Here is a 15416-nt window from a genome sequence, read left to right on the forward strand (position 1 = left end):
TCAAAGTCTCGCAACACTATTATACCTGGTTTTCGGGCGATTCTGGGCGACACTATTATACCCGGTTCTCGCCCAATTCCAGGCGACATCTGGTTCTCTCCCGATTCCGGTTGACACTTTTATACCCGCCTCTCGCCCATTTCGTGGTGACACCCGGTTCTTGCCCTATTTCGGGCAAAACCTTATACCCGGCTCTTAACCGATTCCGGGCAACACCTTTATTATACTAATTATACTCAGTTCTCGCCCGATTCTGGGTGACACTTTTATACCCGCCTCGCGCTCGATTCCGGGCAACACTCGGTTCTTGCCCTATTTCGGGCAACACCTTTATACCCAGCTCTCACCCGATTCTGGGCAACACCGTTATTATACTAATTATACTCGGTTCTCTCACGATTCAGGGCGACACTTTTATGCTCGGTTTTCACCCGTTTCCAGGCGACACCTTTATATCTGGGTCTCGCCCAATTCCAGGCAACAACTTTATACCCGGCTCTCCCGATTCCGGGCGACACCAATTATACCCGGTTCTCGCCCGATTCCGGGCGACAATTTTATACCCGCTTCTTGCCCGATTCCTGGCGACACTTTTATACCCGCTTCTTGCCCGATTCCTGGCGACACTTTTATACCCGCTTCTCGCTCTTTTCCCCACGAGAACTGTATGTCACCGATTCCTGGCGACACCTTCGGCCTCGGCCGAAACAGGGCATTGCATTTATAACCGGCTCTTGCCCGATTCCAGGTGACAGTATTATACCCGGTTTTCGGCTAATTCCGGGCGACACCCGGATCTTGCTATACCCAGCCCTCGCCCGATTCCGGGCGACACTTTTATACCTGGCTCTCGAATTTCTAAAAGATCAAAGTTTTGCTGGTCTTTTTTCTAGTAACAGTGCAAGGGAATGGTAGGTCAGCAACATGGGGGCAGGACATTTGGCCTTGGCCATAAAAATAACACCAGTTTGTTTGCATGTACCACTCGTATTTTGGCTCCTTAGCTCTGCATTCAGTGTGATGAATACGACAGAATTAAGAATGAGACCGAATAAAAGAGAATATAACTTTATGGTGCATTTTGCAGACACTGAGTTACTTCATATTCTGATAAGGGGAGAAAGCAGGCTTATTTTTCCAAACCCATTCATGATATTAACATGCATTAAAAACATGTGCACATTTATTGTATCGTTCACACAGGCTGCTGGGAAGAAGGCAGAGCAGAAAGCACCTTTAAACAGGCACATGGATACTGGCAATCTCATTGGATGTTTGGACACATCTTACTGTTTACATACAATATGACATGGCTTGGTGCAAATATTGGCTTCCAAACCAGGCAAGCCAAACTACTGTTCTGGGGATGCATGAAGCCCTTTCCCCGATGTTGTGGCCCTTAGCTATTTCCCACATTAAATGTGGCCCCTGACCTTTTTCTCTCCTCTCCCCAACTAAAAAGGGATGTTACAGTAATAACATCTGAGTTTTCTAACCTGATGTTTGGCAGCTTCGTTAAATATTGAAGTAAAAATGAATTTCCAATGTATTCAATTAAAAATATATTTAGTGCATAATAGACATGAAAGGCTTGTGAGCCCCATAAGGCATTAGAATTATAGCCATGTTACTTCCATATCTGTGCCATGGCTATTCCATGCCACATTGTGACCCCATGACCTAAAACCACCAAACAGAACTCGTGGCACTTGAACAAATACAATAAAAGAGCTAAGACATGAACCTCACAGCTTATCATTAATTCTGAACAGGGTCCAGAGATGTTTGTCTGCCCTAAATACAAACTTAACATTTCAGTTGCCATTAGAAACATGGCATGTGGTATTTAAATTAAAAGAAAAGCAAAATATAAATATTTTTCACTGTACAATTTCACAGTCCCATCCCAAACCCGTTGTATTCACATTTTTTTCCATTATTTTCTCTTTTATAAAAAAAGATCCAATTTATCTTTAAAATCATTAAAATATATATATATATTTATATATATTTATATATTTGTTCTTATTTAAAATTATTTACACTGGAAGGACACAAGTTCCATTTTTGCTGGGTCATGAAGAGTCTGTGCATGGAGAGGGCGGCGGGGGGTAGAGGTGGAAGTAGCTCCGCTCTGTGGTGGGGGAAGGGGGGCAGCTTTCCTCAGCTGACATATACTGACTACGTGGCGTGGGTGGTGGAGGGTAGGGATCCGAGTCCGAATTTAGATCCATATAGTATTTATTAGCTTTCCATCTGCTTGTGGTGTAATCACTGTCACAGACATCAGTACTGCAGGGTGTCGTTGGAGGAGCAATCCCTCGTATAAGGTAAGGTCTGAAACAGAAGCATAATATTCTTAGTTACCCGGCGAGAAAGTGACCACTAACCACTTTAAGGGCACTGGCACACGGGGATATTAGTCGCCCGCGACAAATCTCCCTGTTCGTGGGCGACTAATCTCCCTGAATTGCCATCCCACCGGCGAAAATGTAAGTCGCCGGGATGGCACACGCTGCGCAGGCGATTTCGGCAAATCGCTGAAGTTGCCTTGCGAGGCATTTTCGGCGATTTGCCAAAATCGCGCCGTGGCGAAAATGTAAGTCGCCGGTGGGATGGCAACTCGGGGAGATTAGTCGCCCACGAACAGGGAGCTTTATCGCGTGCGACTAATCTCCCCGTGTGCCAGAGCCCTAAAGGAGCAGGAAATGTTGAATCACTGGAGGTGCCAAAATTTTCGGCCCCCCAGTAACTGTATTTAATTACCTGATACCCTGGGCCGGTGCCCCTGTTAGCAAAATACCACACCAGCCCGGTGTACATGTGGGACAGTGTTATTTTCTTGTTCCGGCTGTGTATGCGCAGTAGAGTGAAAAGCCGAACTTTAACAATAAAAAGCTGTCTCTTTTACTGTACTGTGCATGTGCGGGCCCCGGGATTGCAGCGAAACAAGAAGAAAGGAGGATTGCTCGCCTACATGTACCCTGGCTTTTTGTGATCAGGTAAGTGATTACAATCACTCGGGGGAGCCAAACATTTGGCAGCCTCCAGTGATTTTTAACTTTGCTTCTCCTTTAAACTGAAAACAGTAACATTCTTAAATTAATGCACTACTGCCCTGCACTGTTAAAAGCCCTACACTGCTATGGCTTATATAAATAAGCTGCTGTGTTGTCATGGGGGCAACCATTCAAGCTGGAAAAAAGCAGAAAAGGCACAGGTTACATAGCAGAGAACAGATAAGTTCTGTAGATACAATAGGAATATACACAGATTATCTGTTATCTGTTATGTAAGTCTGAATGGCTGCCCCCGGGCTACACAGCAGGGCATTTATATAAACTATAGTAGGGTTTCTGAAGAAAACACACAACTTTACCAGTGCAGGGAAATAGTACATAACATATATATTACTATATATATTATATATACACTTAGCATAGATGAATGGAATTGAAGCAACTGCAGTGAATCTCTTATTTACTTGAGTGCATTCTCTATCTTGTCAGGAGAAGCTCAGAGTGGGAAAGCAAAGCCTTACCTGTAGGATCTAGTGGTAGATGGACTGTTTGAGGAGTAAAAAACTTCTGTGTTGTATAAGGAGCGATCTGTCGCTGGTGATGGAGGTGGATTCAATATCTTTAAAGGAGAAAGAAAGGTAAAAACTAAGTAAGCTTTATCAGAAAGGTCTATGTAAATACATCCATAAGCACTCACAGAAACACTGCACTGACTTCTCTGAGAAAAGATTTGTTGTGTCTGTAATTCCTGTGCCAGAGACATGCAGCTCTCTGCTCCCCCCTCCCTCAAGAATGCTAAGAATTCCCCCCCTCCCCTTAGGAATATGGATCTGAGCCAATCAGCAGGAAGCTGACTCATAGTCGTTTGAAACTTAAAAGGCACTATACAAGGGATTGCACTCAGGAGACTGTAAGTACCCAGTGGCAATATGAGTTGCAGTATGATTGCTGGTGTGACTCAGTGTGCATCTTGCCGCATGTATGTGGTCCTGGAGCAGCAGTTCCATGCAGCATTTACTTGTGGAATCTGAGGTGCAGAATCTAAGGGGGGAACTGGCAGCACTGAGGGCAGCTGCAAGCATGGGGGAGAACAGGAGGCTCACTGAGCAACCACTGGCAGGGGCCGGTGTAGTGGGGGGTGGAGAAGGGACAGTGGAGGTTAATTAGGGAGACAAATTTGTAACAGTTAAGAGGGGAAGTAGGGGACACAAGGGTAGGGGGGCTGGTTCACAGCTTGTACAAACCAACAGATTTGCCGCTTTAGGTGAAGATGCTGGGGAAGACAGCGCTGAGCTAGCATGTATGGAGCGGGCTGACTCTCAGAGCACCCTGGGAGCCGGCACCTCTAATACAGGTGGGGGGAGTAGTACTAGGAAGGGAAGGCAGGCTATAGTTGTAGGGGATTCAATTATTAGAAAGGTGGATAGGGTAATTTGTCGCAAAGACCCTACATGCCGAACTGTGTGTTGCTTGCCTGGTGCTAGGGTTCGGCATGTGGTGGAACGAGTGGACAGATTGTTGGGAGGGGCTGGGGAAGACCCGGCGGTCTTGGTACACATAGGTACCAATGACAAAGTTAGAGGAGGGGGGGAAGTCCTCAAGAACGATTTTAAAAAGCTAGGTGCAAAGTTGAGGGCGAGGACTTCCAAGGTAATTTTCTCAGAGATATTACCTGTGCCACGAGCAACATTAAGAAGGCAGCGGGAGCTTAGGGAGATTAATGCGTGGCTGAGAGATTGGTGCAGGGAGGAGGGCTTTGGGTTTCTCCAGAACTGGGCTGATTTCTCAATCGGCTACAAGCTCTTTGCCAGGGATGGGCTGCACCTCAATGATGATGGGGCAGCTGCTTTGGGGGAAAAGATGGCTAGAGGGTTGGAGGAGATTTTAAACTAGGAGTGGGGGGGGGGAGGTTGCAGCGGGAAATTCTGTGGTAGACAGGATAGATGAGGTAGTGGGCATAGTAAGGGAAAATGGGGGAGGAGACTTGCTTCGGGATACTGATAATGGCAGGGAGGCCCATAAGTTGTTTACACGTCATTCTCACGCCGGAACCAGTATTAAATGTATGTTTACCAATGCAAGGAGTCTGACTGGTAAAATGGGAGAGCTGGAGGTACTGGCGTTGGAGCAGAAATATGATGTGATTGGAGTTGCTGAAACTTGGTTGAATGAGTCTCATGACTGGGCTGTTAATATTGGGGGGTATACATTGTTTCGGAGGGACAGGGGCAATAGAAAAGGAGGAGGAGTGTGTCTGTTCATTAAGCAGGAATTAAAAGCAAATATTAAGGAGGAAGTGATGGGGTTAACAGAGGGAGCTGAATCCTTATGGGTTGAGCTTCTCACAGATAGTAAAGAATCTACCAAACTAATTTTAGGGGTATGCTATAGACCCCCTAATGAAAGCGAAGAGGAGGAGGCCCAGCTCCTGTTGCAAATAGAAAAGGTTGCTAGGAAAAATAATTTTAATTACCCTGATATTGACTGGGGCAATAGTACTGCCAGGACAGTAAATGGGAACAAGTTTATAAACTTGCTGCATGACAACTTTATGTCACAAGTTGTTGAGGAGCCAACCAGGAACCATGCTATACTAGATCTAGTGTTCTCTAATGACCCAGAACGTATAGCAAATGTGCAAGTGGTTGAACCCCTGGGTAATAGTGACCATAATGTTATTTCATTTGATGTTTGGTGCAGGAAACAAATTTACACGGGGGCAACAAAGACACTGAATTTTAGGAAGGCAAATTTTAGCTCCTTAAGGGCAGCGCTTCAGGGCATAGATTGGGGCATTATGTTTTCTGATAAAAACACAGAGCAGAAATGGTTGTCATTTAAAATGACATTAAATCATTACTGTTCTCAATTCATTCCATTAATAAGAAAAAGTAGAAGTGTTAAGAAGCACCCTATGTGGCTTAACTCTGAGGTAAAGAAGTTAATAGGGAGAAAAAGGAAAGCTTTTAAGAAATATAAGTCAGAGGGGACAGTAGCTGCGTTTAATGAATATAAACACTATAACAAGTGTTGTAAAACAGCAATCCGGAAGGCAAAGATAGAAAATGAGGAGCGCATCGCGGCCGAGGCCAAGACTAACCCCAAAAAGTTTTTTAAGTATATTAATAGTAAAAAGATGCAGGTTGAGGGTGTGGCCCCATTGAGTTATAATAACAATATGGTTACAGCGGATACAGAAAAGGCAGATGTGCTTAACCAGTTCTTTTCTTCTGTGTATACAGTAGAGGAGCCAGTGGGCCAAGTCCCACCCAATAGCTGCACTGTTGCCTCAGCTCCAACTACACAGTGGTTGGCACAGGATATGGTGCTTAAAGGGTTACACACGAAAAATGTAAACAAGGCACCTGGGCCAGATGGAATACACCCTCGGGTACTGAGAGAGCTAGGGGCAGAATTACAGTGGCCCTTGTTTCTGATATTCTCAGACTCTCTTTCATCAGGTATGGTACCTAGGGATTGGAAGAAGGCGAATGTCATTCCCATATTTAAAAAGGGAGTAAGATCTCAGCCTGGCAATTATAGGCCTGTAAGTTTGACATCCGTGGTGGGCAAGTTATTTGAAGGCTTGTTAAGGGATCACATTCAAAATTATGTAGTGGAGAATGCCATTATGAGCAGTAATCAGCATGGCTTTATGAAGGACAGGTCATGTCAGACCAATTTAATTGCTTTTTATGATGAGGTAAGTAAGAAGCTGGACAGTGGGGATGCAGTAGATATAATCTTTTTGGATTTTGCCAAAGCATTTGATACCGTTCCCCACAAACGACTGCTTTCTAAGCTAAGGTCTATTCTATCTTAGTGAAGTCGTTTGCACATGGATAGAAAACTGGCTACAGGATCGGGTACAGAGGGTGGTTGTTAAAGGAACAGTAACACCAAAAAATGAAAGAGCTTTAAAGTAATAAAAATATAATGCACTGTTGCCCTGCACTGGTAAAACTGGTGTGTTTGCTACAGTAACACTACTATAATTTATATACTAAGCTGCTGTGTAGCCACGGGGGCAGCCATTCAAGCTGGAAAAAAGGAGAAAAGGCACAGGTTACATAGCAGATAACGGATAAGTTCTGTAGAAAACAATAGTGTTTTATCTGTTATCTGCTATGTGCCTGTGCCTTTTCTCCTTTGAATGGCTGCCCCCATGGCTACATAGCAGCTTATCTATAAAAATTATAGTAGACTTTCTGAAGTAAACACACAACTTTTACCAGTGCAGGGCAGCAGCACATTATATTTTAGTTACTTTTATACACTTTCATTTTTTGGTGTTACTTTTCCTTTAATGGTACATTCTCTACTTGGAATAAGGTCCTCAGTGGGGTCCCTCAGGGTTCTGTACTGGGTCCACTTTTGTTTAATTTGTTCATAAATTACCTAGGGGAGGGTATTATGAGTAATGTATCAGTGTTTGCAGATGACACAAAACTCTGCAGACCAGTCAATTCTATCCAGGATGTGACATCCCTGCAGCAAGATCTTGACCAACTGGCAATCTAGGCAGCTAAGTGGCAGATGAGATTTAATGTGGATAAATGTAAGGTCATGCACCTGGGATGTAAAAATATGCAAGCCCCGTATACCCTTAATGGGACTGCACTAGGCAAATCCATAATGGAGAAGGACCTTGGAGTCCTTGTAGATAATAAACTTGGCTGTAGCAAGCAATGCCAGGCAGCAGCTGCAAGGGCAAACAAGGTTTTGAGCTGTATTAAAAGGGGTATAGATTCACGGGAGGAGGGGGTTATTCTTCCCCTTTACAGAGCGCTGGTAAGGCCCCATCTAGAATATGCTGTTCAGTTTTGGGCTCCAGTGCTCAAACGGGACATTACTGAGTTAGAGAGGGTCCAGAGAAGGGCAACTAAGCTGGTAAAGGGTATGGAAAGTCTCAGTTATGGGGAAAGACTGGCCAAGTTGGGTCTGTTTACACTGGAGAAGAGACGCTTAAGAGGTGACATGATAACTATGTATAAATATATAAAGGGATCATATAATAAACTAATGTTTTATTTACCAGTAGGTCCTTCCAACAGACACGAGGGCACCCACTCCGTTTAGAAGAAGGGAGGTTCCATTTAAACATTCGGAAAGGATTTTTTACAGTGAGAGCTGTGAAGTTGTGGAATTCCCTCCCCGAATCAGTCGTGCTGGCTGATACATTATATAACTTTAAGAAGGGGCTGGATGGATTCTTAGCAAGTGAGGGAATACAGGGGTAGGGGAGATAGCTCTTAGTACTAGTTGATCCAGGGACTGGTCCGATTGCCATCTTGGAGTCAGGAAGGAATTTTTTCCCTCTGAGGCAAATTAGAGAGGCTTCAGATGGGGTTTTTTGCCTTCCTCTGGATCAACTAGAAGTTAGGCAGGTTATATATAGGCATTATGGTTGAACTTGATGGACGTATGTCTTTTTTCAACCCAACTTACTATGTTACTATAGTCTAACTAACTGAGCATGTACACTCGGTCTCGGTGCAGGAGTGAGGCATTATGGGAACTTTCTTTACACAGCTCAGCATTTTTTCTTCCTGTTTGGCTTCTGATCTTCTGAACAGGTGAAATATGGGGAGACTTAAGGGCACTATTGAGACAACTGAAGGTATGCCTGCAGCTTGAGATTAACTCTTTATTTTATTTTATTAACCCCGGCGAGGCAAGGACCATATTGGCTCGTTGAAAAAGTCATTACCCAGGGGCTCTGTATCACTGAGGGACAAATTATTGGATCAAAGCCACATCACCCACTTTAAGGTATCTTGTTGGGCAGCCTCACCAATGGTACGATTTTTCAATGTGTGGCCAGCTTTACAATAAAGTGTTAATTTTAAGGTAACCCTATTGGCCATCTACAGTGGTACTTGAAAGTTTGTGAACCCTTTAAAATTTTCTATGTTTTTCTATGAATGTGCCTAAAACATCATCTGATTTTTAAACAAGCCCTAAAAAAAAAAAAAATCTAGTTAAACAAATGAAACAAAAAATATTATATTTAGTCATGTATTTGTTGCAAAAAAATGTCCCAATAACATATCCGCGTGTGGCAAAAGTAAGTGAATCCTTATATTATCATATAATTTGAAGGGGAAATCAGAGTCTGAGTTTTAAGTCAATGGCAGGACAATCGGGTGTGAGACCCTGTTTTATTTAAAGAACCGGGGATCACAGGGTTGTGAACCTGAATGATAATTTAGTATATATTCCCTGGAATTAAAAATTTCCCTTCATAAAGAAATGTAGTAAAATCAACTAATTTCCACATTTAACAAAAGACATGGGTCACATTCAAACTTCTACTTCTAATGCCACCATTGGCTGTTAGTTCTGCTAGCCACTCTTAACTGTTACAGAAATAGCAAATACTTCTTCATGCAGTACTTCTCCGAATTATATTTCCATAAAATAAAGGTTAAGAGAACATCTCAGCCAAAGACCTACCTGAGGGTACAATGTGGCCTTAGTGCTGGAAGAGCTGCTAGAGGAGGCTCCCGTTACATGGTTCCTGTCATAAAGTGGCGCTCCGCTACTGCCTCCCATGATGCTCATTGAGCCAATCATTGGCTTGCCATAGGAAATGCCTGAGCAAATACAAAGTGGAAATATATTTGATATTTGTGCATTTTCTATACAAATGAAAGGTATAAAGTGGTTACAAGATGTGAGCCATAATCCTTGTTGCACTTTGTTGCCAATAAATGTGACTCCTGTGTAATACTGGTATAATTAATTTATTAAACTCATTCAGTCCACTTCACCAGCCCAGAGAGGGAATGATATATAAGGCATGATATTTGATTGCTGTGGGTGCAGAACTAAATTCCACACAGTTGTCAACTGCATGGTAAATGATGGTTACATGAATAAATCGAGTGTGGTTACAGGAAAGCACTAAGAAACCGCCATTTACATGAAAAAGATGGGAAGATTTTTATCTTAGCTAAATCAGCCCTTAATTAGGCCTTAATCCTAGTGAGAATTTAACATGGAATGAATGAAATCTTTGAGTCGCCAGTCTGACTCTTCGCAAGCGCTGCATCTATAATGAGATGCATTAACTCATTATGGAACAATATAATCCAATAGGAAAAGTTATATCAATGTTTCTGTAAAAGGGTTCATGTGAAACAGGACCAAGGATGCATCTAACAAAGTAATCCTGTGACTCAATTCAAATGTTATCGGATAAGGTTTCAGCTGATCCTACATTTCTGCTCTCCAGCTGCCATGACAGATTCTTTAAGAGCTACATAAGCAGTGCCCTTTCAAAACATATGCACAAGCCTTGATTGTTTACCACAAACTATAGAAAACTATAAAATAAAGAGCAGTCTCTACAGCTGTAATTGAAATCCCGACTCTATATCTCTCCCAAGGGAACAGGCCAGATTCCCAGTGCTTAATAGGCAAAGAGCAGCAAGATAAGTATCCCAACAGCCAGCCGAGGGGTCACTTTTCAGCACAACAAGCTTGTCTAGAGAAATACATTAATAGCAACAAAGATAATGATTGGCCATTATAGTCATAATAGGCCCTGGCATTCCAAGTACAGAGGCCCAAACAGCCCTTCACAGGTCCAATTAAGAGTGACTGTCTGTGGCACCTTACAGCAGCCCCTCTGGCATTTGCCAGAACCCACAGATTGCCAGTCCGGGCCTGTTTAAGGCTTAGAAGGACATCTAGCTCCTAGCAGGCCTTTTTGGCACTGTGATGACTGGAAAAAAGGAAATACTGGGGACTTCACTGAAAGTTTCTCCTTCTATCAACACCAGGTTATCAGGCTGGTAACAGTCTTTACAATATCAACCTGAGTGGTTTTTTTTTCAAAGAAAATAACATTTGATTTTTCAGTGATGGAAGAGCATTAATCCCTCAAAGGTTTAATATATAGAGAATATTGTAACCCTATGGCAAAATAGTCTGCCTGAACAATCAGAACCATAGCAAAGAAGTCATGCAGTGTATCAGGTCTGTTTAATAATTGGACAAAAAGGGCATTTGCCTGGGGCCACCATGAAATATTTGATCTGGTATAACTTTTGCAGAAGCAGCTCCCAGTCATGGCAGACCCTTATTTTAATCATCTTGAAGAACTCTACATTATTGCTATTTTCTTTTGCTATGTAGCAATTTTATTTATCCACTCCCATGGCGGCACACCTGGGGGATCATGTTTATTTCACTAAGCACAAACCATTTCTTCACTGTCTGCACTGGAGGCCCACCAATGAAATCTTTTCCCTGGGCCCTTCATATGGAATCCATCCAATTGTCCCAGGGCCAGTCTGTTACCTACGAAGACTGGCCATTGTATAGCAAACATATTTTATTATTATAGAGAAAAAGGAAATTATTTTTAAAAATGTAAAATTATTTGATTAAAATGCATAACTGATTTCATACCCTTATCTGCAATGTCATATATACTGTTTTGCCATCTAGTTTTTGTCCCAGGGACCTGTCATTTATACATGATGTTTGGAATTAGGGGAAAACCAAAGGCAAAGAAACAGCCATTTCTACCCCGTGTTGTGCAGTAACAGACAAAAATGGTAGCTACCATGGCAGGGAAAGGGTTACTGTGATTAAATCAGCCATATAGATTTTTTTCCCCAATAATAAAGATTTTAATTTTTAACTTTCATGACTTTTGGTTCTAGATTGGTCCTGCATTCACACAGTTAAAAGATACTTGTAATGACGTCGCAAACAGGCCTCATAATACAGTATATTTACAAATAAGCTAAACTCTGTGCTTACCAGTATAAGTGTTAGGCTGAGAGCTTCTTGTTGTTATAAAATTGAGAGGGACATGTGGAGTTCCACTTATATACTCGTGAGGAAAGGGTCCATTTGGCCCCGTATACCTGTGACAGACCACTCGCTGGCACACAAAATACAGGCCGCCCATGACAAAGACAGACAGAATAATGCCAATAACTGGTCCAATGGCACTGCTGTGAGATGGGGTCTTCTCCGAAGGGGGCTTGTCTGAAAGTTGACGAGAAAAGACAATTTCTAGTTTAAAAATCCTAACGGTCACAGATGTCTCATTTTCTATTTGGGGATAAACAATATATGCGCTGTCAGGCAACTGCAATGGTGAAGATAATAATCCTCCTGATTCAGATAATCCCCCTACCACTATGAATATATTCCAACCTCTTATATGTGCCCCTATACAGACACTTTGCAGAAATATACTGCTGAATGACCCAGCTAAGGTCCCCCTGTGAAAAGCAATGTTCTGAAAAAGTAAGAAGATCACTAAGGGCAGTGGCATAAGGGGAGATTGGCCTGCATGTCCCCAACATGTCATCCAACCGGCAAGAATGTAAATCGCCGGCGGGATGGCATACACATCGCTTCGGTTTTCTGAATTCGGCCAAAGTTTCCTTGCGAGGCATCTTCGGGCGACCAAAGCAATGCGTATATCAACCCACCGACTATTTACATTCTTGCTGGTTGGATGGCATGTCGGGGAGATTAGTTGCCCGCAATAGTGAAGATTTAATGCGGCCACTGCTGTAAAAGGCCATTTATGACTGCAGTGTGCAAAGTGCATTTTTGGATGCAAATCAATGCTAACTACGGCCATGCAGGGAGTTTCCCAGAAGTAATTAAAAAGACTCACAATACAGGTGTGCAATTAGCTTGCTATTTTGGCAACACTGGATGATTATTTTCACTATCACATCTTTTCCCCCACTAATGCATGTGTGTGTGTGTATATATATATATATATATATATATATATATATATACACACTCACCTAAAGGTTTATTAGGAACACCTGTTCAATTTCTCATTAATGCAATTATCTAATCAACCAATCACATGGCAGTTGCTTCAATGCATTTAGGGGTGTGGTCCTGGTCAAGACAATCTCCTGAACTCCAAACTGAATGTCAGAATGGGAAAGAAAGGTGATTTAAGCAATTTTGAGCGTGGCATGGTTGTTGGTGCCAGACGGGCCGGTCTGAGTATTTCACAATCTGCTCAGTTACTGGGATTTTCACGCACAACCATTTCTAGGGTTTACAAAGAATGGTGTGAAAAGGGAAAAACATCCAGTATGCGGCAGTCCTGTGGGTGAAAATGCCTTGTTGATGCTAGAGGTCAGAGAATAATCCTTTAGGTGAGTGTAGATATATGTATGTATAAAATAAGCAAACTTTAAAAATAACTTTAACAAGCACCTGAAAAACACTACCCACAATAAGTACAACTCTACACTAATGTCCCTACACTGTACTGGTGGTTTATTTAAAAGTTTTATATGGTTTATCTGGTTGATGACACCTGACTGTCAAAAACTAAAATAGTATAGCATAGATAAACAAGCTTCTGTGTAGCAATGGGGGCAGTTGAAATAGGGCTAAATTGCACATGTTAAATAGCAGATAACAGATCAACTCTGTAGAATATAATGGCGTTCTGCATAGCTTATCTGTTATCTGCTATGTAACCTGATCCTTTTTCCAATGAATGGCTGCCCACAAAGCTACACAGCAGCTTAATTATACAGTCTATAGTAGTGTTTCTGAAGCAAACACCTGTTATACCAGTGCAGGTTAACAGTATATTATACTGTTATTACTTATACATACGCTTTCATACACTTTGTACTATTTCATGCCCACGAGTGGCCAGCCGAATTCTTGGAGATAACCTTGTAACAGATAGCTATTATGTGCCAGTATAGTTGTATATTATATATATTTATTTTCCTTTTTTGACGCCATTTTGCCATTCTTTTCATGCATCTTCTTTCATCTGTCATGGCAGTATGTTTACCCAGTAACTTATAAATATGAGTGCTTTCATGCAAATTATTTGGTGTGCATATTGCATTGTGATTTTTTCAAAATTCCTATGAATCCAAAGAAACATTTTTACAACTGATCGTACTTGGGGGGGGTACTTACCACAAATAAGCTCATCGGAGCTATCGCTGCAGTCGGGGAAGGTGTCGCACTGCTGACTCATCATTATACACTGACCATTGGCACAGCGGAACTGATCAGGAAGACAGATAGCTGGAATGATAGTAACAGGAGTTTTTTTTCAATAATAAATCATAACTAGATAACAAATTGCACTTTATACTAAATAACTGGTCATGCATTTAATGGTGAAGTATAGATTCCCATAAATATTTAGTGAGTTTTCCTTTCCATGACATGAAATACAGCAAAATAATCAGTTTAACTGCTTTGAAGTCCACCTCAAGGTTATAAAAGCTGCCAACAAATTTACTACCAGGATACCTAGTTGGAAACAATGTTGGCAGCCTTTACTCAGTTTCCCCAGGTGCATCAATATGCAATGCTGCAGGCTGCTCTGTATAGCACAATATTCATCTGACATGAGCACAGTAACGCAATGAATTGTTTCTTAGCAGTTATAAGAAATATAATATCTCACAGAGATAAGGAACTGACACCCAACTGCAAGAACCAGTTGCTAGTCTGGCAAGTATAACTTGTACACTAACAGGGTAAAGTACTGCTACAAAACAAAATCAATACAGTAGTATGCTCTATAGCTAAATGGGCAAAAAAGAACAAACTTAAAAAGACAACAGCAACACCTGTACAACAAATATAAATTATAAGTCCTACTTACAGTCACAGTCCAATTCATCTGACTTATCCTGGCAATCAATCTCCCCATTGCATTTCTGACGGGCATCAATGCACTGTCCCTTCTCACATTGGAATTGGTTGCTTGAACAAACGGGGCAGTTTTCTTCATCACTATTGTCATCGCACTCTGAAAAGCCATCACAACGCCAGGCCATAGGAATGCAGTCAATGTCCCCTGTTGCACATGTGAACTGCTCTGGGGAGCAAGTGGGCGGCTCTAGAAACGGTGTGATACATTAATTTTAGTGATATGAACTGGAATTTATCATATAAGGCAAATACAGGTATAGGATCTGTTATTTAGAAACCCATTATCCAGACAGCTTTAAAACTACAGGAAGGCCATCTATCATAGAGCCCATTTTAAGTTTTTAAAAATCATTTTCTCTTTCCCTGTCCAGGTATGGGATCCCTTATCTGGAAACCCGATAAACAGAAAGTTTCGAATTATAGAAACTATCACCCATACACTCCATTATAAAAAAAATACATTTTTTTTAATGCTTTTCTTTGTCTCTGTAATAATAAACCAGTATACTTGTACTTGATCCCAACTAAGATTAATTAATCATTACTGGAGGCAAACAATCCTGTTGGGCTTATTCAATATTTAAATGATTTTTAGCAGACTTAAGTTATGGAGATCCAAATTATGGAAAGATCCCTTATCCAGAAAACCCCAGGTCCCCGAGCATTCTGGATAACAGGTCCCATACCTGTAATAATAAAACA

General features: G+C 41.8%; 1 protein-coding gene across 2 annotated transcripts in view; it reads right to left on the minus strand.

Annotated features, from left to right (window-relative positions):
• Positions 1 to 1052: 1052 nt before the first annotated feature.
• Positions 1053 to 15416, minus strand: part of lrp5 (LDL receptor related protein 5) — a 115904-nt gene continuing 101540 nt past the window's right edge. For both annotated transcript variants that reach the window (XM_018093450.2, XM_002941643.5), the window contains 6 exons: positions 14665 to 14901; positions 13965 to 14075; positions 11796 to 12026; positions 9477 to 9616; positions 3542 to 3639; positions 1053 to 2337 (listed from right to left, as the gene is read on the minus strand). In XM_018093450.2, coding sequence (XP_017948939.1) covers positions 2076 to 2337; positions 3542 to 3639; positions 9477 to 9616; positions 11796 to 12026; positions 13965 to 14075; positions 14665 to 14901 — 1079 coding nt within the window. In that variant the 3' untranslated portion in view covers positions 1053 to 2075. The remainder of the gene's footprint in view (positions 2338 to 3541; positions 3640 to 9476; positions 9617 to 11795; positions 12027 to 13964; positions 14076 to 14664; positions 14902 to 15416) is intronic.

Source organism: Xenopus tropicalis, chromosome 4 (genome assembly GCF_000004195.4).
Source record: "Xenopus tropicalis strain Nigerian chromosome 4, UCB_Xtro_10.0, whole genome shotgun sequence".
Classification (NCBI taxonomy): domain Eukaryota; kingdom Metazoa; phylum Chordata; class Amphibia; order Anura; family Pipidae; genus Xenopus; species Xenopus tropicalis.